Source organism: Leuresthes tenuis, unplaced genomic scaffold, assembly GCF_036924035.1.
Source record: "Leuresthes tenuis unplaced genomic scaffold, fLeuTen1.0.hap1 SCAF_7, whole genome shotgun sequence".
NCBI classification, from domain to species: Eukaryota; Metazoa; Chordata; class Actinopteri; order Atheriniformes; family Atherinopsidae; genus Leuresthes; species Leuresthes tenuis.
This window is the reverse complement of record NW_027325361.1, coordinates 361364-384856: the sequence shown is the minus strand read 5'-3', so window position 1 is coordinate 384856 and position 23493 is coordinate 361364. Positions and strand designations below refer to the sequence as shown.

Genomic DNA, 23493 nt, shown 5'->3' with positions numbered 1-23493 from the left:
ACCTTGTGCCTCAGCTCCTGTTTTATTCTCAACGACCTCCGAACCGATGCTTTATCAAAACTGCTTCGGTCGAGGGTCCAAACGTGGCGAGCTGCAGGCCTCTGATTGGTCAGAGAAGCCTCACCTGTAACACACTTCAGCTTCAGTTGGTGTCGGGCATCGAGTGTAACGTTAAACCGTGAGGGCGTGCACGTTTGTCCAGGTGTTCCCCGCCTCTCACCTGATGGAAGCTGGGATAGACTCCAGTCTGGTAAACGTGTTTTTCAGAGACGAGCTTTACAGACTTCTCAGGAAGTTGGCAGTCAGGTGTCTTAAACACTCAAGTTTGGACCAATCAGCATCCTGTGTTTTAGGTGTTTCAGTCACCTGACTGGTTCAGGTCAGAGGTCAGAATGTAAAATAAACGTGTTTTTTATTTATGCTACCGTGGAGCATAAATTGTGTGGCGTTAACACGGTGCTGTGCAGGTGACCTCAGAGCGTTGGTGTGGCGTTAACCCGGTGCTGTGCAGGTGACCTCAGAGCGTTGTGACCTCAGAGCGTTGGTGTGGCGTTAACGCGGTGCTGTGCAGGTGACCTCAGAGCGTTGTGACCTCAGAGCGTTGGTGTGGCGTTAACGCGGCGCTGTGCATGTGTCCTCAGAGCGTTGGTGTGAGCGTTATGGAGACCTGCAGGGGGAGCTGCTGTGCGTGGAGCTGGAGAAGGAGCGCCAGGGTTTGGGCCTCAGCCTGGCGGGGAACAGGGATCGATCACGCCTCAGCATCTTCGTGGTGGGACTCCACCCTGGGGGGCCGGCCGGCCGCGACGGACGCATCCGGGTTGGAGACGAGCTGCTGGAGGTGAGAAGGCTTTAATTCACTGTGACATCACACCGCCTGACCTGTCAGATGGAGGAAAGCTGCTGCAGGGCTCAGGAACAGACGAGCAGCTGTGATCTCCACATGTTTGATAAATGTTCTGCTGCAGATCTGATGGATCTGATCCTGTTGTTACAGGAAGTTTATCTCAGATAAAATAGAATAATCCTTTATGATCAGAGTCCTTTATGATCAGAGTCCTTTATGATCAGAGTCCTTTATGATCAGAGTCCTTTATGATCAGAGTCCTTTATGCTCAGAGTCCTGAACTGACCTGAATGCTTTTTCCTCGCAGCCAGACGTCAGGTGTCAGAAGCTCAGAGTCAGTTCCTCCGACTGTTCCCGAGGAAACCCTCAGCCTCTAACTACTCTTCTGTCTGTTTCTATCAGATCAACAACCAGGTTCTTTATGGGCGGAGCCACCAGAACGCCTCGGCCATCATTAAGAGCGCCGCCTCCAAGGTGAAGCTCATCCTGCTCAGGTATGACTGCAGAGCATGCTGGGATGTTTGTGTCTGACGCCCTGCTGTCAGGATCCAGAGCAGTTTGTGGGCCAAGTAAAACGTAACTCAGCAGTTTGGGTTCAGTTGGATCTCAGCCGGAATCCCCTCGCAGTTCTCTGCTGTTTGGATCTTTCTTCCTCCTTCTGGCGGCTCTGATGGAATCGGGTCAGGAGAACATTGCTCCTGCTCCTGTGTGTGTGCATGTGTGTGAGGGCTCAGCTTCTGGTTGTAGCTTCAGTTGAAACTAAAACCCTGACGAAATCTTTCTTCTGTGTTTCTATAGAAATGAAGACGCCATAAACCAGATGGCTGTTGCACCCTTCCCAACCCCCCCTCCTCCACCCACTCGAAGCCCCATCAGCCCAGAGGTAACCACACACACATTTATACACACAACATCACAGCTTAAAGTCATGTTATTGATTACCTGGAGACAGGTGAGGGTGTCAGGATTGGGAATCAAAGGTGGATGGAGCCCTCAGGCAGCATTGCATGAGAAACTGTCAGGACACCGCGATCAAAGCGGCCACTGCGATCAAAGCGTTCAAAGCGGCCACTGCGATCAATATAGCCACCGCGATCAAAGCGGCCACTGCGATCAATATAGCCACTGCGATCAAAGCGGCCACTGCAGCCACTGCGATCAAAGCGGCCACTGCAGCCACCGCGATCAAAGCGGCCACTGCAGCCACCGCGATCAAAGCGGCCACTGCAGCCACCCCGATCAATGCGGCCACTGCAGCCACCGCGATCAAAGCGGCCACTGCAGCCACTGCGATCAAAGCGGCCACTGCGATCAAAGCGGCCACTGCAGCCACCCCGATCAATGCGGCCACTGCAGCCACCCCGATCAATGCGGCCACTGAGATCAAAGCGGCCACTGCAGCCACTGCGATCAAAGCGGCCACTGCGATCAAAGCGGCCACTGCAGCCACCCCGATCAATGCGGCCACTGCAGCCACTGCGATCAAAGCGGCCACTGCGATCAAAGCGGCCACTGCAGCCACCCCGATCAATGCGGCCACTGCAGCCACTGCGATCAAAGCGGCCACTGCGATCAAAGCGGCCACTGCAGCCACTGCGATCAAAGCGGCCACTGCAGCCACTGCGATCAAAGCGGCCACTGCAGCCACTGCGATCAAAGCGGCCACTGCAGCCACCCCGATCAATGCGGCCACTGCAGCCACCCCGATCAATACGGCCACTGCGATCAACACGGCCACTGCAGCCACTGCGATCAAAGCGGCCACTGCAGCCACTGCGATCAAAGCGGCCACTGCAGCCACCCCGATCAACACGGCCACTGCAGCCACTGCGATCAAAGCGGCCACTGCGATCAAAGCGGCCACTGCAGCCACTGCGATCAAAGCGGCCACTGCAGCCACTGCGATCAACACGGCCACTGCGATCAAAGCGGCTACTGCAGCCACTGCGATCAACACGGCCACTGCAGCCACTGCGATCAAAGCGGCCACTGCAGCCACTGCGATCACTGCGATCAATGCAGCCACTGCGATCAAAGCGGCCACTGCAGCCACTGCGATCAAAGCGGCCACTGCAGCCACCCCGATCAAAGCGGCCACTGCGATCAATGCGGCCACTGCAGCCACTGCGATCAATGCGGCCACTGCAGCCACTGCGATCAATGCGGCCACTGCAGCCACTGCGATCAAAGCGGCCACTGCAGCCACTGCGATCAAAGCGGCCACTGCGATCAAAGCGGCCACTGCAGCCACCCCGATCAAAGCGGCCACTGCAGCCACCCCGATCAATGCGGCCACTGCAGCCACTGCGATCAAAGCGGCCACTGCGATCAAAGCGGCCACTGCAGCCACTGCGATCAAAGCGGCCACTGCAGCCACCCCGATCAATGCGGCCACTGCAGCCACCCCGATCAATACGGCCACTGCGATCAACACGGCCACTGCAGCCACTGCGATCAAAGCGGCCACTGCGATCAAAGCGGCCACTGCAGCCACTGCGATCAAAGCGGCCACTGCAGCCACTGCGATCAACACGGCCACTGCGATCAAAGCGGCTACTGCAGCCACTGCGATCAACACGGCCACTGCAGCCACTGCGATCAAAGCGGCCACTGCAGCCACTGCGATCACTGCGATCAATGCAGCCACTGCGATCAAAGCGGCCACTGCAGCCACTGCGATCAAAGCGGCCACTGCAGCCACCCCGATCAAAGCGGCCACTGCGATCAATGCGGCCACTGCAGCCACTGCGATCAATGCGGCCACTGCAGCCACTGCGATCAATGCGGCCACTGCAGCCACTGCGATCAAAGCGGCCACTGCAGCCACTGCGATCAAAGCGGCCACTGCGATCAAAGCGGCCACTGCGATCAAAGCGGCCACTGCAGCCACCCCGATCAAAGCGGCCACTGCAGCCACCCCGATCAATGCGGCCACTGCAGCCACTGCGATCAAAGCGGCCACTGCGATCAAAGCGGCCACTGCAGCCACTGCGATCAAAGCGGCCACTGCAGCCACCCCGATCAATGCGGCCACTGCAGCCACCCCGATCAATACGGCCACTGCGATCAACACGGCCACTGCAGCCACTGCGATCAAAGCGGCCACTGCAGCCACTGCGATCAAAGCGGCCACTGCAGCCACTGCGATCAAAGCGGCCACTGCAGCCACTGCGATCAAAGCGGCCACTGCAGCCACCCCGATCAACACGGCCACTGCAGCCACTGCGATCAAAGCGGCCACTGCAGCCACTGCGATCAAAGCGGCCACTGCAGCCACTGCGATCAAAGCGGCCACTGCAGCCACTGCGATCAATGCGGCCACTGCAGCCACCCCGATCAATACGGCCACTGCGATCAACACGGCCACTGCAGCCACTGCGATCAAAGCGGCCACTGCAGCCACTGCGATCAAAGCGGCCACTGCAGCCACCCCGATCAACACGGCCACTGCAGCCACTGCGATCAAAGCGGCCACTGCGATCAAAGCGGCCACTGCAGCCACTGCGATCAAAGCGGCCACTGCAGCCACTGCGATCAACACGGCCACTGCGATCAAAGCGGCTACTGCAGCCACTGCGATCAACACGGCCACTGCAGCCACTGCGATCAAAGCGGCCACTGCAGCCACTGCGATCACTGCGATCAATGCAGCCACTGCGATCAAAGCGGCCACTGCAGCCACTGCGATCAAAGCGGCCACTGCAGCCACCCCGATCAAAGCGGCCACTGCGATCAATGCGGCCACTGCAGCCACTGCGATCAATGCGGCCACTGCAGCCACTGCGATCAATGCGGCCACTGCAGCCACTGCGATCAAAGCGGCCACTGCAGCCACTGCGATCAAAGCGGCCACTGCGATCAAAGCGGCCACTGCAGCCACCCCGATCAAAGCGGCCACTGCAGCCACCCCGATCAATGCGGCCACTGCAGCCACTGCGATCAAAGCGGCCACTGCGATCAAAGCGGCCACTGCAGCCACTGCGATCAAAGCGGCCACTGCAGCCACCCCGATCAATGCGGCCACTGCAGCCACCCCGATCAATACGGCCACTGCGATCAACACGGCCACTGCAGCCACTGCGATCAAAGCGGCCACTGCGATCAAAGCGGCCACTGCAGCCACTGCGATCAAAGCGGCCACTGCAGCCACTGCGATCAACACGGCCACTGCGATCAAAGCGGCTACTGCAGCCACTGCGATCAACACGGCCACTGCAGCCACTGCGATCAAAGCGGCCACTGCAGCCACTGCGATCACTGCGATCAATGCAGCCACTGCGATCAAAGCGGCCACTGCAGCCACTGCGATCAAAGCGGCCACTGCAGCCACCCCGATCAAAGCGGCCACTGCGATCAATGCGGCCACTGCAGCCACTGCGATCAATGCGGCCACTGCAGCCACTGCGATCAATGCGGCCACTGCAGCCACTGCGATCAAAGCGGCCACTGCAGCCACTGCGATCAAAGCGGCCACTGCGATCAAAGCGGCCACTGCAGCCACCCCGATCAAAGCGGCCACTGCAGCCACCCCGATCAATGCGGCCACTGCAGCCACTGCGATCAAAGCGGCCACTGCGATCAAAGCGGCCACTGCAGCCACTGCGATCAAAGCGGCCACTGCAGCCACCCCGATCAATGCGGCCACTGCAGCCACCCCGATCAATACGGCCACTGCGATCAACACGGCCACTGCAGCCACTGCGATCAAAGCGGCCACTGCAGCCACTGCGATCAAAGCGGCCACTGCAGCCACTGCGATCAAAGCGGCCACTGCAGCCACTGCGATCAAAGCGGCCACTGCAGCCACCCCGATCAACACGGCCACTGCAGCCACTGCGATCAAAGCGGCCACTGCAGCCACTGCGATCAAAGCGGCCACTGCAGCCACTGCGATCAAAGCGGCCACTGCAGCCACCCCGATCAATGCGGCCACTGCAGCCACCCCGATCAATGCGGCCACTGCAGCCACCCCGATCAATGCGGCCACTGCGATCAAAGCGGCCACTGCAGCCACTGCGATCAAAGCGGCCACTGCAGCCACTGCGATCAAAGCGGCTACTGCAGCCACTGCGATCAACACGGCCACTGCGATCAAAGCGGCCACTGCAGCCACTGCGATCAAAGCGGCCACTGCAGCCACCCCGATCAACACGGCCACTGCAGCCACTGCGATCAAAGCGGCCACTGCGATCAAAGCGGCTACTGCAGCCACTGCGATCAACACGGCCACTGCAGCCACTGCGATCAAAGCGGCCACTGCAGCCACCCCGATCAACACGGCCACTGCAGCCACTGCGATCAAAGCGGCCACTGCGATCAAAGCGGCTACTGCAGCCACTGCGATCAACACGGCCACTGCAGCCACTGCGATCAAAGCGGCCACTGCAGCCACTGCGATCACTGCGATCAAAGCGGCCACTGCAGCCACTGCGATCAAAGCGGCCACTGCAGCCACCCCGATCAACACGGCCACTGCAGCCACTGCGATCAAAGCGGCCACTGCGATCAAAGCGGCCACTGCAGCCACTGCGATCAAAGCGGCCACTGCAGCCACCCCGATCAACACGGCCACTGCAGCCACTGCGATCAAAGCGGCCACTGCGATCAAAGCGGCTACTGCAGCCACTGCGATCAACACGGCCACTGCAGCCACTGCGATCAAAGCGGCCACTGCAGCCACCCCGATCAAAGCGGCCACTGCGATCAATGCGGCCACTGCAGCCACCCCGATCAATGCGGCCACTGCGATCAATGCGGCCACTGCGATCAATGCGGCCACTGCAGCCACTGCGATCAAAGCGGCCACTGCGATCAAAGCGGCCACTGCAGCCACTGCGATCAAAGCGGCCACTGCAGCCACCCCGATCAACACGGCCACTGCAGCCACCCCGATCAAAGCGGCCACTGCGATCAATGCGGCCACTGCAGCCACCCCGATCAATGCGGCCACTGCGATCAATGCGGCCACTGCGATCAATGCGGCCACTGCAGCCACTGCGATCAAAGCGGCCACTGCGATCAAAGCGGCCACTGCAGCCACTGCGATCAAAGCGGCCACTGCAGCCACCCCGATCAACACGGCCACTGCAGCCACTGCGATCAAAGCGGCCACTGCGATCAAAGCGGCTACTGCAGCCACTGCGATCAACACGGCCACTGCAGCCACTGCGATCAAAGCGGCCACTGCAGCCACCCCGATCAAAGCGGCCACTGCAGCCACCCCGATCAAAGCGGCCACTGCGATCAATGCGGCCACTGCAGCCACCCCGATCAATGCGGCCACTGCGATCAATGCGGCCACTGCGATCAATGCGGCCACTGCAGCCACTGCGATCAATGCGGCCACTGCAGCCACTGCGATCAATGCGGCCACTGCAGCCACTGCGATCAATGCGGCCACTGCAGCCACTGCGATCAAAGCGGCCACTGCAGCCACTGCGATCAATGCGGCCACTGCGATCAATGCGGCCACTGCAGCCACTGCGATCAAAGCGGCCACTGCGATCAATGCGGCCACTGCAGCCACTGCGATCAAAGCGGCCACTGCAGCCACCCCGATCAATGCGGCCACTGCGATCAAAGCGGCCACTGCGATCAATGCGGCCACTGCAGCCACTGCGATCAAAGCGGCCACTGCAGCCACCCAGATCAACAGTCGTTATTGTTAGACGTTTTAATTAAAAACTGCCAGAAGTATCAGAAGTGAAAAAACTGTTATCCTGGTGTGTGTGTGCGTGCGTCAGTGTGTCTCTCCAGCTGTGCTTGGTGTCTCCGCCCCCTCTGACAGGCCCCGCCCCATTGACTGTCTGAGGCTCCACCCTTCATCTGACATGCTGGTCAGTGTGAAGCTCAAAGTGAAACTTAGCAGTGATGATGCAGAGGTGTGTGAGCTGATCTGTGGTCTGTTGAACAGGAGGAGACGCCGAGCGATGAAGCCGAACTTAACGACAGGAACAGAAGCAGCGCCGGCGCCCGGATTAGCGTGATGGAGGAGGAGAGTTTCAGAAAGGTTTGGGAACACCTTCAGGTTTCATCCTGAGGAAACACACATGCTCAGCCTTCAGAGGCAGCAGCGCTGACACAGCTGAGAACATTTACTGTTTCCTCCTTTGAGGTCACAGTTTTTCTTTTTCTTCTTTGTGTGAAAATTAAATCTAAAACAGTAAAAATTGATCAGACTCACAGCGCCAGGTCACTTTGGTTCTCATCCTCAGAGCTGAATAATGTCAGCTGGATCTGGAAGATGTTTCACCCCCTGTCTGAAAGGCTTCTTCACTTCTAGTTTCAGCTCAGCTCAGACAGAACAAAGTTCCTCTGAGACGAGGTTACTGCAGCTGCTGTTTAACCTGCACATAAACCTGTATGAAGCTGTGCTGTAACAAGCATCACCGCAGCTTAGCATGGACACCACAAACCGTCATGTTAGCTTAGCACGGGCACCACAAACCGTCATGTTAGCTTAGCACGGGCACCACAAACCGTCATGTTAGCTTAGCACGGGCACCACAAACCGTCATGTTAGCTTAGCACGGGCACCACAAACCGTCATGTTAGCTTAGCACGTGCACCACAAACCGTCACCGCAGCTTAGCACGGGCACCACAAACCGTCACGGCAGCTTAGCATGTGCACCACAAACCGTCACGGCAGCTTAGCACGGGCACCACAAACCGTCACGTTAGCCTAGCACGGGCACCACAAACCGTTGGCCTCTCAGCCTTCGCGGCGCCTCTCAGCCTTCGCGGCGCCTCTCAGCCTTCGCGGCGCCTCTCAGCCTTCGCGGCGCCTCTCAGCCTTCGCGGCGCCTCTCAGCCATCGCGGCGCCTCTCAGCCTTCGCGGCGCCTCTCAGCCATCGCGGCGCCTCTCAGCCTTCGCGGCGCCTCTCAGCCATCGCGGCGCCTCTCAGCCTTCGCGGCGCCTCTCAGCCTTCGCGGCGCCCTGCAGTGTGACATCATGTTTCCTCTGTAGAAGCAGAAACAGCTGATCGGTCATGTGAATAATGTTCAGAACTGATCCAGGAGCTCTTCCATCAACATTTTCTCACTGAAAAAAGTTTGAACAGTTCTTTGTGGACAGTTCAGGGGCCTCAGGCGTCAGAACCGATAACGCCGGTCCACAGGTGGAGGTCAGCTGTTTAAAAGTGGGCCGTCCTTCTTCTCTCAGCCGCTGATGATGAAGTGACTTCCTCCTCTTAGTGTTTAGGTGTGAAAGTCCCAGAAACCTGCTTCTGGGACTGAATCAGGGCGTGACGCCTGTCCTTGACCCACTCTGCTCTGTTCCTTCCTGCAGAGGCTGAAAGAAATGAGTCCAGAAAATGAACTGCAGGATCCAAGGGCCCCACTGGAGCTTCAGGTAAAAACACAATCAGTTGAGGCGACTGTGGCTAAAAGAGTGTTGATTTATTTCAATTTAAAGCAGTAAAAGTCGCAAATACTTCAGTAAAGTTTCTTCTTCTGTTGATCCATAAATATTCACAAATTAAGGTCGCAATTTATTAGGATGCTCCACATTTTATTGATAATGTTGTTTGTTTTTTTAATTTCAAAGTAATTCAGCTGCCAAAGTCAACTGGAAAATAAACGCGTCCGACAGCTTCGTGTTTCTATCTTCGATGCTATTGGCCATAAAAACTTGATCTGTGGAGTCCTCACCAGGTCTGAAGCTGAGGTTCCAGCAGCTGATGAAACTGGACCTCTGAACCGCTCCAGTTCTTTCATCAGCTGCTGAAACCGTCTGCTGCGGCCCACAGAACCTCGCTGCTCCTCGTTGGGCTCGAACTCGCAGCCGAGGGACGTGGCGTTTGGGCCTCAGTTTGGTTCTGTGGCTGAAACTCAGCTTCAGCCGATCGATGCGTTTGATCTGTCTGCTGCTTCAGCCGATCGATGCGTTTGATCTGTCTGCTGCTTCAGCCGATCGATGCGTTTGATCTGTCTGCTGCTTCAGCCGATCGATGCGTTTGATCTGTCGGCTGCTTCAGCCGATCGATGCGTTTGATCTGTCTGCTGCTTCAGCCGATCGATGCGTTTGATCTGTCTGCTGCTTCAGCCGATCGATGCGTTTGATCTGTCTGCTGCTTCAGCCGATCGATGCGTTTGATCTGTCTGCTGCTTCAGCCGATCGATGCGTTTGATCTGTCTGCTGCTTCAGCCGATCGATGCGTTTGATCTGTCTGCTGCTTCAGCCGATCGATGCGTTTGATCTGTCGGCTGCTTCAGCCGATCGATGCGTTTGATCTGATGTGTTCAGTCCTGCAGCCCAAACAGCAGCTGCAGTAAGCAGGCGGCAGCTTCTCCTCCTCCGATCAGCCTCGACCTCGCCGCTGCTGACCGAGGTAAAGACGCTCAGACGCACGGCGCCCTCCAGCAGACGCACGGCGCCCTCCAGCAGACGCACGGCGTCCTCCAGCAGACGCACGGCGTCCTCCAGCAGACGCACGGCGTCCTCCAGCAGACGCACGGCGCCCTCCAGCAGACTGCCTTCAGTAGCCTCACCTCCTCAGACCCGTCCTGCTGCGCCGTGGTTCCGGGTCAGGAGACGTTACTGGAGATCTGCAAAGGCCGGTCCGGACTGGGACTCAGTATAGTGGGAGGAAGAGACACACAGCTGGTAACACATCTGTTTAAATCCAGTTATCTGTCACATCTGGACCTTCATCCACGCTCACTGGACTGTTAGCGCTGACTCAGAACAAACCGCTGATTGTTTCTTCTCTCCTCCAGGACGCCATCGTGATCCATGAGGTTTATGAAGAAGGAGCTGCAGCCAGAGATGGGAGGCTGTGGGCTGGAGACCAGATTCTGGAGGTACTGTTGGTACAGCTGTTAATACAGCTGATACAGCTGTTAGTACTGCTGATACAGCTGTTAATACTGCTGATACAGCTGTTAATACAGCTGATACAGCTGTTAGTACAGCTGATACAGCTGTTAGTACTGCTGATACAGCTGTTAGTACAGCTGATACAGCTGTTAATACAGCTGATACAGCTGTTAGTACTGCTGATACAGCTGTTAGTACTGCTGATACAGCTGTTAATACTGCTGATACAGCTGTTAGTACAGCTGATACAGCTGTTAGTACAGCTGATACAGCTGTTAATACTGCTGATACAGCTGTTAGTACTGCTGATACAGCTGTTAATACTGCTGATACAGCTGTTAGTACAGCTGATACAGCTGTTAGTACTGCTGATACAGCTGTTAGTACAGCTGATACAGCTGTTAGTACTGCTGATACAGCTGTTAGTACTGCTGATACAGCTGTTAATACTGCTGATACAGCTGTTAGTACAGCTGATACAGCTGTTAGTACAGCTGTTAATACAGCTGATACAGCTGTTAATACAGCTGATACAGCTGTTAGTACTGCTGATACAGCTGTTAGTACTGCTGATACAGCTGTTAATACAGCTGTTAATACAGCTGATACAGCTGTTAATACAGCTGATACAGCTGTTAGTACTGCTGATACAGCTGTTAGTACTGCTGATACAGCTGTTAATACTGCTGATACAGCTGTTAGTACAGCTGATACAGCTGTTAGTACAGCTGATACAGCTGTTAATACTGCTGATACAGCTGTTAGTACTGCTGATACAGCTGTTAGTACAGCTGATACAGCTGTTAGTACAGCTGATACAGCTGTTAGTACTGCTGATACAGCTGTTAATACAGCTGATACAGCTGTTAATACTGCTGATACAGCTGTTAGTACTGCTGATACAGCTGTTAGTACTGCTGATGCAGCTGTTAGTACTGCTGATGCAGCTGTTAATACTGCTGATGCAGCTGTTAATACAGCTGTTAGTACAGCTGTTAATACTGCTGATACAGCTGTTAATACTGCTGATACAGCTGTTAGTACTGCTGATACAGCTGTTAGTACTGCTGATACAGCTGTTAGTACTGCTGATGCAGCTGTTAGTACTGCTGATGCAGCTGTTAATACTGCTGATACAGCTGTTAGTACTGCTGATACAGCTGTTAGTACTGCTGATACAGCTGTTAGTACTGCTGATGCAGCTGTTAGTACTGCTGATGCAGCTGTTAATACTGCTGATACAGCTGTTAATACAGCTGTTAGTACAGCTGTTAATACTGCTGATGCAGCTGTTAGTACTGCTGATGCAGCTGTTAGTACTGCTGATGCAGCTGTTAATACTGCTGATACAGCTGTTAATACAGCTGTTAGTACAGCTGTTAATACTGCTGATACAGCTGTTAATACAGCTGATACAGCTGTTAATACTGCTGATACAGCTGTTAATACTGCTGATACAGCTGTTAATACAGCTGATACAGCTGCTGATACAGCTGTTAATACTGCTGATACAGCTGTTAGTACTGCTGATACAGCTGTTAATACAGCTGTTAATACAGCTGTTAGTACTGCTGATACAGCTGTTAGTACAGCTGTTAATACAGCTGTTAGTACTGCTGATACAGCTGTTAATACAGCTGTTAATACAGCTGTATTAACAGCTGTATTAACAGCTGTTAATACTGCTGATACAGCTGTTAGTACTGCTGATACAGCTGTTAATACAGCTGTTAGTACAGCTGATACAGCTGTTAGTACAGCTGATACAGCTGTTAGTACTGCTGATACAGCTGTTAATACAGCTGTTAGTACAGCTGATACAGCTGTTAGTACAGCTGATACAGCTGTTAATACAGCTGTTAGTACTGCTGATACAGCTGTTAATACAGCTGTTAATACAGCTGTTAATACAGCTGTTAATACAGCTGTTAGTACTGCTGATACAGCTGTTAATACAGCTGTTAGTACTGCTGATACAGCTGATACAGCTGTTAGTACTGCTGATACAGCTGTTAATACTGCTGATACAGCTGTTAATACTGCTGATACAGCTGTTAATACAGCTGATACAGCTGCTGATACAGCTGTTAGTACTGCTGATACAGCTGTTAGTACTGCTGATACAGCTGTTAATACAGCTGTTAATACAGCTGTTAGTACTGCTGATACAGCTGTTAGTACTGCTGATACAGCTGTTAATACAGCTGATACAGCTGTTAATACTGCTGATACAGCTGTTAGTACTGCTGATACAGCTGTTAGTACTGCTGATACAGCTGTTAATACAGCTGATACAGCTGTTAGTACTGCTGATACAGCTGTTAGTACTGCTGATGCAGCTGTTAGTACTGCTGATGCAGCTGTTAATACTGCTGATACAGCTGTTAGTACTGCTGATGCAGCTGTTAGTACTGCTGATGCAGCTGTTAGTACTGCTGATGCAGCTGTTAATACTGCTGATACAGCTGTTAATACAGCTGTTAGTACAGCTGTTAATACTGCTGATACAGCTGTTAATACTGCTGATACAGCTGTTAGTACTGCTGATACAGCTGTTAATACAGCTGTTAATACAGCTGTTAGTACTGCTGATACAGCTGTTAGTACAGCTGTTAATACAGCTGTTAGTACTGCTGATACAGCTGTTAATACAGCTGTTAATACAGCTGTATTAACAGCTGTATTAACAGCTGTTAATACTGCTGATACAGCTGTTAGTACTGCTGATACAGCTGTTAATACAGCTGTTAGTACAGCTGATACAGCTGTTAGTACAGCTGATACAGCTGTTAGTACTGCTGATACAGCTGTTAATACAGCTGTTAGTACAGCTGATACAGCTGTTAGTACAGCTGATACAGCTGTTAATACAGCTGTTAGTACTGCTGATACAGCTGTTAATACAGCTGTTAATACAGCTGTTAATACAGCTGTTAATACAGCTGTTAGTACTGCTGATACAGCTGTTAATACAGCTGTTAGTACTGCTGATACAGCTGATACAGCTGTTAGTACTGCTGATACAGCTGTTAATACTGCTGATACAGCTGTTAATACTGCTGATACAGCTGTTAATACAGCTGATACAGCTGCTGATACAGCTGTTAGTACTGCTGATACAGCTGTTAGTACTGCTGATACAGCTGTTAATACAGCTGTTAATACAGCTGTTAGTACTGCTGATACAGCTGTTAGTACTGCTGATACAGCTGTTAATACAGCTGATACAGCTGTTAATACTGCTGATACAGCTGTTAGTACTGCTGATACAGCTGTTAGTACTGCTGATACAGCTGTTAATACAGCTGATACAGCTGTTAGTACTGCTGATACAGCTGTTAGTACTGCTGATGCAGCTGTTAGTACTGCTGATGCAGCTGTTAATACTGCTGATACAGCTGTTAGTACTGCTGATGCAGCTGTTAGTACTGCTGATGCAGCTGTTAGTACTGCTGATGCAGCTGTTAATACTGCTGATACAGCTGTTAATACAGCTGATACAGCTGTTAATACTGCTGATACAGCTGTTAGTACTGCTGATGCAGCTGTTAGTACTGCTGATGCAGCTGTTAGTACTGCTGATGCAGCTGTTAATACTGCTGATACAGCTGTTAATACAGCTGTTAGTACAGCTGTTAATACTGCTGATACAGCTGTTAATACTGCTGATGCAGCTGTTAGTACTGCTGATGCAGCTGTTAGTACTGCTGATGCAGCTGTTAATACTGCTGATACAGCTGTTAATACAGCTGTTAGTACAGCTGTTAATACTGCTGATGCAGCTGTTAGTACTGCTGATGCAGCTGTTAATACTGCTGATACAGCTGTTAATACAGCTGTTAGTACAGCTGTTAATACTGCTGATACAGCTGTTAATACAGCTGATACAGCTGTTAATACTGCTGATACAGCTGTTAATACTGCTGATACAGCTGTTAATACAGCTGATACAGCTGCTGATACAGCTGTTAATACTGCTGATACAGCTGTTAGTACTGCTGATACAGCTGTTAATACAGCTGTTAATACAGCTGTTAGTACTGCTGATACAGCTGTTAGTACAGCTGTTAATACAGCTGTTAGTACTGCTGATACAGCTGTTAATACAGCTGTTAATACTGCTGATACAGCTGTTAGTACTGCTGATACAGCTGTTAGTACAGCTGATACAGCTGTTAGTACTGCTGATGCAGCTGTTAGTACTGCTGATGCAGCTGTTAATACTGCTGATACAGCTGTTAATACAGCTGTTAGTACAGCTGTTAATACTGCTGATACAGCTGTTAATACAGCTGATACAGCTGTTAATACTGCTGATACAGCTGTTAATACTGCTGATACAGCTGTTAATACAGCTGTTAATACAGCTGTATTAACAGCTGTATTAACAGCTGTTAATACTGCTGATACAGCTGTTAGTACTGCTGATACAGCTGTTAGTACAGCTGATACAGCTGTTAGTACAGCTGTTAGTACAGCTGTTAATACAGCTGTTAATACAGCTGTTAATACTGCTGATACAGCTGTTAGTACTGCTGATACAGCTGTTAGTACTGCTGATGCAGCTGTTAGTACTGCTGATGCAGCTGTTAATACAGCTGTTAGTACAGCTGTTAATACTGCTGATACAGCTGTTAGTACTGCTGATACAGCTGTTAGTACAGCTGTTAGTACAGCTGTTAATACAGCTGTTAGTACAGCTGTTAATACTGCTGATACAGCTGTTAATACTGCTGATACAGCTGTTAGTACTGCTGATGCAGCTGTTAGTACTGCTGATGCAGCTGTTAATACTGCTGATACAGCTGTTAATACAGCTGTTAGTACAGCTGTTAATACTGCTGATACAGCTGTTAATACAGCTGATACAGCTGTTAATACTGCTGATACAGCTGTTAATACTGCTGATACAGCTGTTAATACTGCTGATACAGCTGTTAATACAGCTGATACAGCTGCTGATACAGCTGTTAATACTGCTGATACAGCTGTTAGTACTGCTGATACAGCTGTTAATACAGCTGTTAATACAGCTGTATTAACAGCTGTATTAACAGCTGTATCAGCAGTACTAACAGCTGTATTAACAGCTGTATCAGCAGTACTAACAGCTGTATCAGCAGTATTAACAGCTGTTAATACAGCTGTTAGTACAGCTGTTAATACAGCTGTTAGTACTGCTGATACAGCTGTTAATACAGCTGTTAATACAGCTGTATTAACAGCTGTATTAACAGCTGTTAATACTGCTGATACAGCTGTTAGTACTGCTGATACAGCTGTTAATACAGCTGTTAGTACAGCTGATACAGCTGTTAGTACTGCTGATACAGCTGTTAATACAGCTGTTAGTACAGCTGATACAGCTGTTAATACAGCTGTATCAGCTGTACTAACAGCTGTATTAACAGCTGTATTAACAGCTGATACAGCTGTTAATACAGCTGTTAGTACAGCTGATACAGCTGTTAGTACAGCTGATACAGCTGTTAATACAGCTGTTAGTACTGCTGATACAGCTGTTAATACAGCTGTTAATACAGCTGTTAATACAGCTGTTAGTACTGCTGATACAGCTGTTAATACAGCTGTTAGTACTGCTGATACAGCTGATACAGCTGTTAATACTGCTGATACAGCTGTTAATACAGCTGTTAATACAGCTGATACAGCTGCTGATACAGCTGTTAATACTGCTGATACAGCTGTTAGTACTGCTGATACAGCTGTTAATACAGCTGTTAATACAGCTGTTAATACAGCTGTTAATACAGCTGTTAGTACAGCTGTTAATACAGCTGTTAGTACTGCTGATACAGCTGTTAATACAGCTGTTAATACAGCTGTATCAGCAGTATTAACAGCTGTTAATACTGCTGATACAGCTGTTAGTACTGCTGATACAGCTGTTAATACAGCTGTTAGTACAGCTGATACAGCTGTTAGTACTGCTGATACAGCTGTTAATACAGCTGTTAGTACAGCTGATACAGCTGTTAATACAGCTGTATCAGCTGTTAATACTGCTGATACAGCTGTTAATACAGCTGATACAGCTGTTAATACTGCTGATACAGCTGTTAGTACTGCTGATACAGCTGTTAATACAGCTGATACAGCTGTTAATACTGCTGATACAGCTGTTAATACTGCTGATACAGCTGTTAATACAGCTGATACAGCTGTTAATACAGCTGATACAGCTGTTAATACAGCTGATACAGCTGTTAATACAGCTGATACAGCTGTTAATACTGCTGATACAGCTGTTAATACTGCTGATACAGCTGTTAATACTGCTGATACAGCTGTTAATACAGCTGATACAGCTGCTGATACAGCTGTTAATACTGCTGATACAGCTGTTAGTACTGCTGATACAGCTGTTAATACAGCTGTTAATACAGCTGTTAGTACAGCTGTTAATACAGCTGTTAGTACTGCTGATACAGCTGTTAATACAGCTGTTAGTACAGCTGATACAGCTGTTAGTACAGCTGATACAGCTGTTAATACAGCTGTTAGTACTGCTGATACAGCTGTTAATACAGCTGTTAATACAGCTGTTAATACAGCTGTTAATACAGCTGTTAATACAGCTGTTAATACAGCTGTTAGTACTGCTGATACAGCTGTTAATACAGCTGTTAATACAGCTGTTAATACAGCTGTTAATACAGCTGTTAGTACTGCTGATACAGCTGATACAGCTGTTAGTACTGCTGATACAGCTGTTAATACTGCTGATACAGCTGTTAATACTGCTGATACAGCTGTTAATACAGCTGATACAGCTGCTGATACAGCTGTTAATACTGCTGATACAGCTGTTAGTACTGCTGATACAGCTGTTAATACAGCTGTTAATACAGCTGTTAGTACTGCTGATACAGCTGTTAGTACTGCTGATACAGCTGTTAATACAGCTGATACAGCTGTTAATACTGCTGATACAGCTGTTAGTACTGCTGATACAGCTGTTAGTACTGCTGATACAGCTGTTAATACAGCTGATACAGCTGTTAATACTGCTGATACAGCTGTTAGTACTGCTGATACAGCTGTTAGTACTGCTGATGCAGCTGTTAGTACTGCTGATGCAGCTGTTAATACTGCTGATACAGCTGTTAATACAGCTGTTAGTACAGCTGTTAATACTGCTGATACAGCTGTTAATACAGCTGATACAGCTGTTAATACTGCTGATACAGCTGTTAATACTGCTGATACAGCTGTTAGTACTGCTGATACAGCTGTTAATACAGCTGTTAATACAGCTGTTAGTACTGCTGATACAGCTGTTAGTACAGCTGTTAATACAGCTGTTAGTACTGCTGATACAGCTGTTAATACTGCTGATACAGCTGTTAGTACTGCTGATACAGCTGTTAGTACAGCTGATACAGCTGTTAGTACTGCTGATACAGCTGTTAATACAGCTGTTAGTACAGCTGTTAATACAGCTGTTAATACAGCTGTTAGTACAGCTGATACAGCTGTTAATACAGCTGTTAATACAGCTGATACACTGTTAATACAGCTGTTAGTACTGCTGATACAGCTGTTAATACTGCTGATACAGCTGTTAGTACTGCTGATACAGCTGTTAGTACAGCTGTTAGTACTGCTGATACAGCTGTTAATACTGCTGATACAGCTGTTAGTACAGCGGATACAGCTGGAACTTGTGCTGCCTTCACTGACACCTGCAGGGATGAACTGAGGACTGGGAGTCTCCCCTTCCTGGACCAACTGAGCTCATGCATCTCCTGGTTTGTGTATGGGTGTTCTCAGGTAAACGGTGTGAACCTTCGGGGGGCGTCCCACGAGGAGGCGATTGCTTCCCTGCGGCAGACCCCGGCAAAGGTTCGTCTCACAGTTCTGAGGGATGAGGCCCAGTACAGGGATGAAGAGAACCTGGATGTCTTTAAGGTGGAACTACAGAAGAAGAGCGGCAGAGGGCTGGGACTCAGTATTGTCGGGAAGAGGTCTGTCTTAAAAACACAACCAGAACCGCTCCAATAGAAACTCCACGAAGGTCACGAGATCTTCTGTTTGGAGGATGAAACTGTTCTGGTTTGATCCACTTGGAGCTCTGGGGTCATTTGTGTGTCTGTGTTCAGGAGCGGCAGCGGCGTGTTCATCTCTGAGGTGGTCAGAGGGGGCGCTGCTGAGCTGGACGGCAGGCTGATGCAGGGAGACCAGATCCTGTCTGTCGACAGAGACGACACGAGACACGCCTCCCAGGAAGCTGTGGCCGCCATCCTGAAGGTACGCCGCCCCGAGAAGTTACCGACGTGGCAGGGCAGGTACCGAGCTGGGACTGAGGGAAAAGTACTACTACAGCCGAGCTGGTACTGAGGGAAAAGTACTACTACAGCTGAGCTGGTACTGAGGGAAAAGTACTACCAGGACTGAGCTGGTACTGAGGGAAAAGTACTACCAGGACTGAGCTGGTACTGAGGGAAAAGTACTACTACAGCTGAGCTGGTACTGAGGGAAAAGTACTACTACAGCCGAGCTGGTACTGAGGGAAAAGTACTACTACAGCTGAGCTGGTACTGAGGGAAAAGTACTACTACAGCTGAGCTGGTACTGAGGGAAAAGTACTACTACAGCTGAGCTGGTACTGAGGGAAAAGTACTACTACAGCTGAGCTGGTACTGAGGGAAAAGTACTACTACAGCTGAGCTGGTACTGAGGGAAAAGTACTACCAGGACTGAGCTGGTACTGAGGGAAAAGTACTACTACAGCTGAGCTGGTACTGAGGGAAAAGTACTACTACAGCTGAGCTGGTACTGAGGGAAAAGTACTACTACAGCCGAGCTGGTACTGAGGGAAAAGTACTACCAGGTCTGAGCTGGTACTGAGGGAAAAGTACTACTACAGCTGAGCTGGTACTGAGGGAAAAGTACTACTACAGCTGAGCTGGTACTGAGGGAAAAGTACTACCAGGTCTGAGCTGGTACTGAGGGAAAAGTACTACTACAGCTGAGCTGGTACTGAGGGAAAAGTACTACTACAGCTGAGCTGGTACTGAGGGAAAAGTACTACTACAGCTGAGCTGGTACTGAGGGAAAAGTACTACCAGGACTGAGCTGGGACTGAGGGAAAAGTACTACTACAGCTGAGCTGGTACTGAGGGAAAAGTACTACCAGGACTGAGCTGGTACTGAGGGAAAAGTACTACCAGGACTGAGCTGGTACTGAGGGAAAAGTACTACTACAGCCGAGCTGGTACTCAGATGTTGTAAAGTTAATCACCACGTAAACCTGAAGACATTAAATGTAATCAGTGAGACTTCTGTTCTACGCTGCTGGTTATTAGGACTTCTGATGTTTGATGCTGTAGAAGCTCATGAAGGCTTTGCTGCTTTCACTGGTCCTGGTGCAGTTTGATCTGCTGCTGTTCAGCGGGTGCAGAGATGATTTCTGTTTGTGTATCTGTGCCCTGCAGTGTGCTCGGGGTCCCGTCCTGTTGGAGCTCGGCCGACTGAAAGCCGCGTCCTGGATTTCATCCAGACACAACTCACAGGGAAGCCAGGTGTGTTCTTATTTACTCATTAGGACCTTTGCTGCTATAATCACTGTGCTGCTGGTGCAGGTTGACCTTACGGGACCAAGGTCCAGTTCTTATTAGCAAGATCATGGCTTCAGGGGTCCAGAATTGTTAAAGGCTGGGTTTGAATTAAGCTGTTTATGTACAATGTGGAAAGTCAGTCTAATGTCCTAATAAGGATCACTGTGAAGGCTTCTGGAGCGCATGGCTCGTCTAGAACGGCGGTTGTCTTCCAACCAGAAGGTCAATAGTTCGATCCCGACAGTGACTACATGTCGAAGAAAAGTAGTGTTAAAGTCTTAAAGCTGAGCAGAGAGCTGTTAGAGTTGTTCCTGCTGCCAGGTCCAGGATTCCACCATCTGTTGTTAACCAGCTCTGTGATCCTCCTCCTTTCCTGTTAGCGCTCTGTCTGCAGTCTCTGTCTGCCCGGATAGTCTTAAAGCTGAGCAGAGAGCTGTTAGAGTTGTTCCTGCAGCCAGGTCCAGGATTCCACCATCTGTTGTTAACCAGCTCTGTGATCCTCCTCCTTTACTGTTAGCGCTCTGTCTGCAGTCTCTGTCTGCCCGGATAGTCTTAAAGCTGAGCAGAGAGCTGTTAGAGTTGTTCCTGCAGCCAGGTCCAGGATTCCACCATCTGTTGTTAACCAGCTCTGTGATCCTCCTCCTTTACTGTTAGCGCTCTGTCTGCAGTCTCTGTCTGCCCGGATAGTCTTAAAGCTGAGCAGAGAGCTGTTAGAGTTGTTCCTGCTCTGTCCTCATCAGGGCTCTGAGCTCGTCCATTTTATCCACCAGAGATCTCACATTTCCCCTGATGATTAAAGGAGGAAATGGTTTAAACTTCCTTCTCCTTTCCCTCCATTTTGTTGCTGCTCTGCATCCCAGACGTCTCCTCTTCAGCCAGTGGGACGACTTTTTTTTTTGGGCTCAGTTTCCATTGCCATGTGAATAGTTGCAGTACTTTTCTGCAGGTTTTGTCACATTTTTGTCTCTTTCTGACTTCTGATTCACTTTATGAAGAGAAAGGTTTCACCCGATCATGTTGGGGCTAAAACTCTGTTTCTCTCAGATGAGTCACGTCAGCAGGACCAGCTCAGGTGTTGTGGCTCCGCCCCTCGCCCAGACCCCAGCATTGTCTGACCCGCCCACCTCCACCCTGCCCCTCAACAACAGCACCGAGTCCAGGAGTGACATCACTTCTTCTCCTGCCAGCAGCTCAGGTAGAAATATGGAGGCAGCAGAGTAGCACTGGAGGTATTGATCACTGCAGGCCCGAGTTTGATCGATGTTGTGTGTGTGTGTGTGTCTGTGTGTGTGTGTGTGTGTGTCTGTGTGTGTGTGTGTGTGTGTGTGTGTGTGTGTGTGTGTGTCTGTGTGTGTACAGGTGTGGACGCAGGCATCAGGACCGTGGAGATCAGCAGGGTAAAGTCCTCTCACAGTTCTCCAGTTCTTTCTACAGCACAACATCCACAACAAAAAGCTCTCATCTTAATGTTAAACAGCCTCTATCACAGCTCAGTCCAGGGTTACACGAGGAAACCAGTCCAAAATGAACCTAAACAAAGTACAACTCTTTCAAAAAGTGATGCAAAACCATGTTAAAAAGTATATCCTAAACCTGACTAACATTTTAAATAGTATGAAAACAAGTCCTAAAAGCCCAAAACAGCTTCCTAAATCATTCCAAAGAGCAGTTTTACAGGAGCTCTGAATGTCGTCCTCCTTTCCAGCAGTTTCCCTAAATCACATCCCAAACTATTCGTGAAGCAGTGCAGAGCAACACGTCATGGATTCAGTTTGGGATCACAAGAACAGACACAGAACACATTAAAACTTGAAAAATGGTTCCATAGAGATCCAGAACATTCTCTGTTCTGCACTTTGCTGAAAGATAAAAACTAACAAAGAACTAAACAAGAATGGAATATTATCCCAGCTCGTAGAACTGGAATTAAAGATGGCACAGATGCTGTAAACCAGGAAACAATAAGTCAGGGACCACGGGGCAGGAAACTGCTCATCATCTGAAAAGTGTGGGTTGATTATGTTGTTCTTGGTCTCCGTCCCTCAGGGTGTCAGCGACTCCCTCGGGGTGAGTATAGCCGGGGGAAAGGGCAGCCCCCTGGGTGACATCCCCATCTTCGTCGCCATGATTCAGGCCAGTGGAGTTGCTGCCAAGACGCACCGACTCAAGGTGACTGTCTGGCAACTGCAGGTGTCCCTCAGGGATCTATTTATGGCCCCATTTTATTTTCTATTTTCATTCAAAAAGTTTGGATGGGACTAAATCCAGCCAACATACATTTATATGTAGTTATTTATTATGTTGAATCATCTTTGAATCAAATTTCTGAGGTCGTGCAGGTCGGCAACAGCTGTAGGACCGGCAGCTGTGGGGTCGGCAGCTGTAGGGTCGGCAGCTGTAGGGTCGGCAGATGTTGCGTCGGCAGCTGTTGGGTCGGCAGCAGTTGGGTCGGCAGCAGTTGGGTCGGCAGCTGTTGGGTCGGCAGCTGTTGGGTCGGCAGCTGTTCGTTCGGCAGCTGTTGGGTCGGCAGCTGTTGGGTCGGCAGCTGTTGGGTCGGCAGCTGTTCGTTCGGCAGCAGTTGGGTCGGCAGCTGTTGGACCGGCAGCTGTTGGGTCGGCAGCTGTTGGGTCGGCAGCTGTTGGGTCGGCAGCTGTTGGGTCGGCAGCTGTTGGGTCGGCAGCTGTTTGTTCGGCAGCAGTTGGGTCGGCAGATGTTGGGTCGGCAGCTGTTGGGTCGGCAGATGTTGGGTCGGCAGCTGTTGGGTCGGCAGCAGTTGGGTCGGCAGCTGTTGGGTCGGCAGCTGTTGGGTCGGCAGCTGTTGGACCGGCAGCTGTTGGGTCGGCAGCTGTTGGGTCGGCAGCTGTTGGGTCGGCAGCTGTTTGTTCGGCAGCTGTTGGGTCGGCAGCTGTTGGGTCGGCAGCTGTTGGGTCGCCAGCTGTTGGGTCGGCAGCTGTTTGTTCGGCAGCTGTTGGGTCGGCAGCTGTAGGGTCGGCAGATGTTGGGTCGGCAGCTGTAGGGTCGGCAGCTGTTCGTTCGGCAGATGTTGGGTCGGCAGCAGTTGGGTCGGCAGCTGTTGGGTCGGCAGCTGTAGGGTCGGCAGCAGTTGGGTCGGCAGCTGTTGGGTCGGCAGCTGTTGGACCGGCAGCTGTAGGGTCGGCAGCTGTTGGGTCGGCAGCTGTTGGGTCGGCAGCTGTTGGGTCGGCAGCTGTTGGGTCGGCAGCTGTTGGGTCGGCAGCTGTTGGGTCGGC

The 23493-nt window shown here is 50.8% G+C and overlaps 1 protein-coding gene across 1 annotated transcript in view; it reads left to right on the top strand.

Moving 5' to 3' along the window:
* The window catches only part of patj (PATJ crumbs cell polarity complex component), a 112238-nt gene that overhangs the window by 81948 nt on the left and 6797 nt on the right, over positions 1–23493 (top strand). The window contains 14 exon segments of the mRNA XM_072388829.1: positions 642–838; positions 1247–1338; positions 1643–1727; positions 7588–7680; positions 7758–7853; positions 9135–9197; positions 10092–10451; positions 10565–10648; positions 18459–18652; positions 18788–18935; positions 20123–20209; positions 21290–21440; positions 21605–21642; positions 22292–22414. Of these exon segments, the coding sequence (XP_072244930.1) occupies positions 642–838; positions 1247–1338; positions 1643–1727; positions 7588–7680; positions 7758–7853; positions 9135–9197; positions 10092–10451; positions 10565–10648; positions 18459–18652; positions 18788–18935; positions 20123–20209; positions 21290–21440; positions 21605–21642; positions 22292–22414 (1811 nt within the window).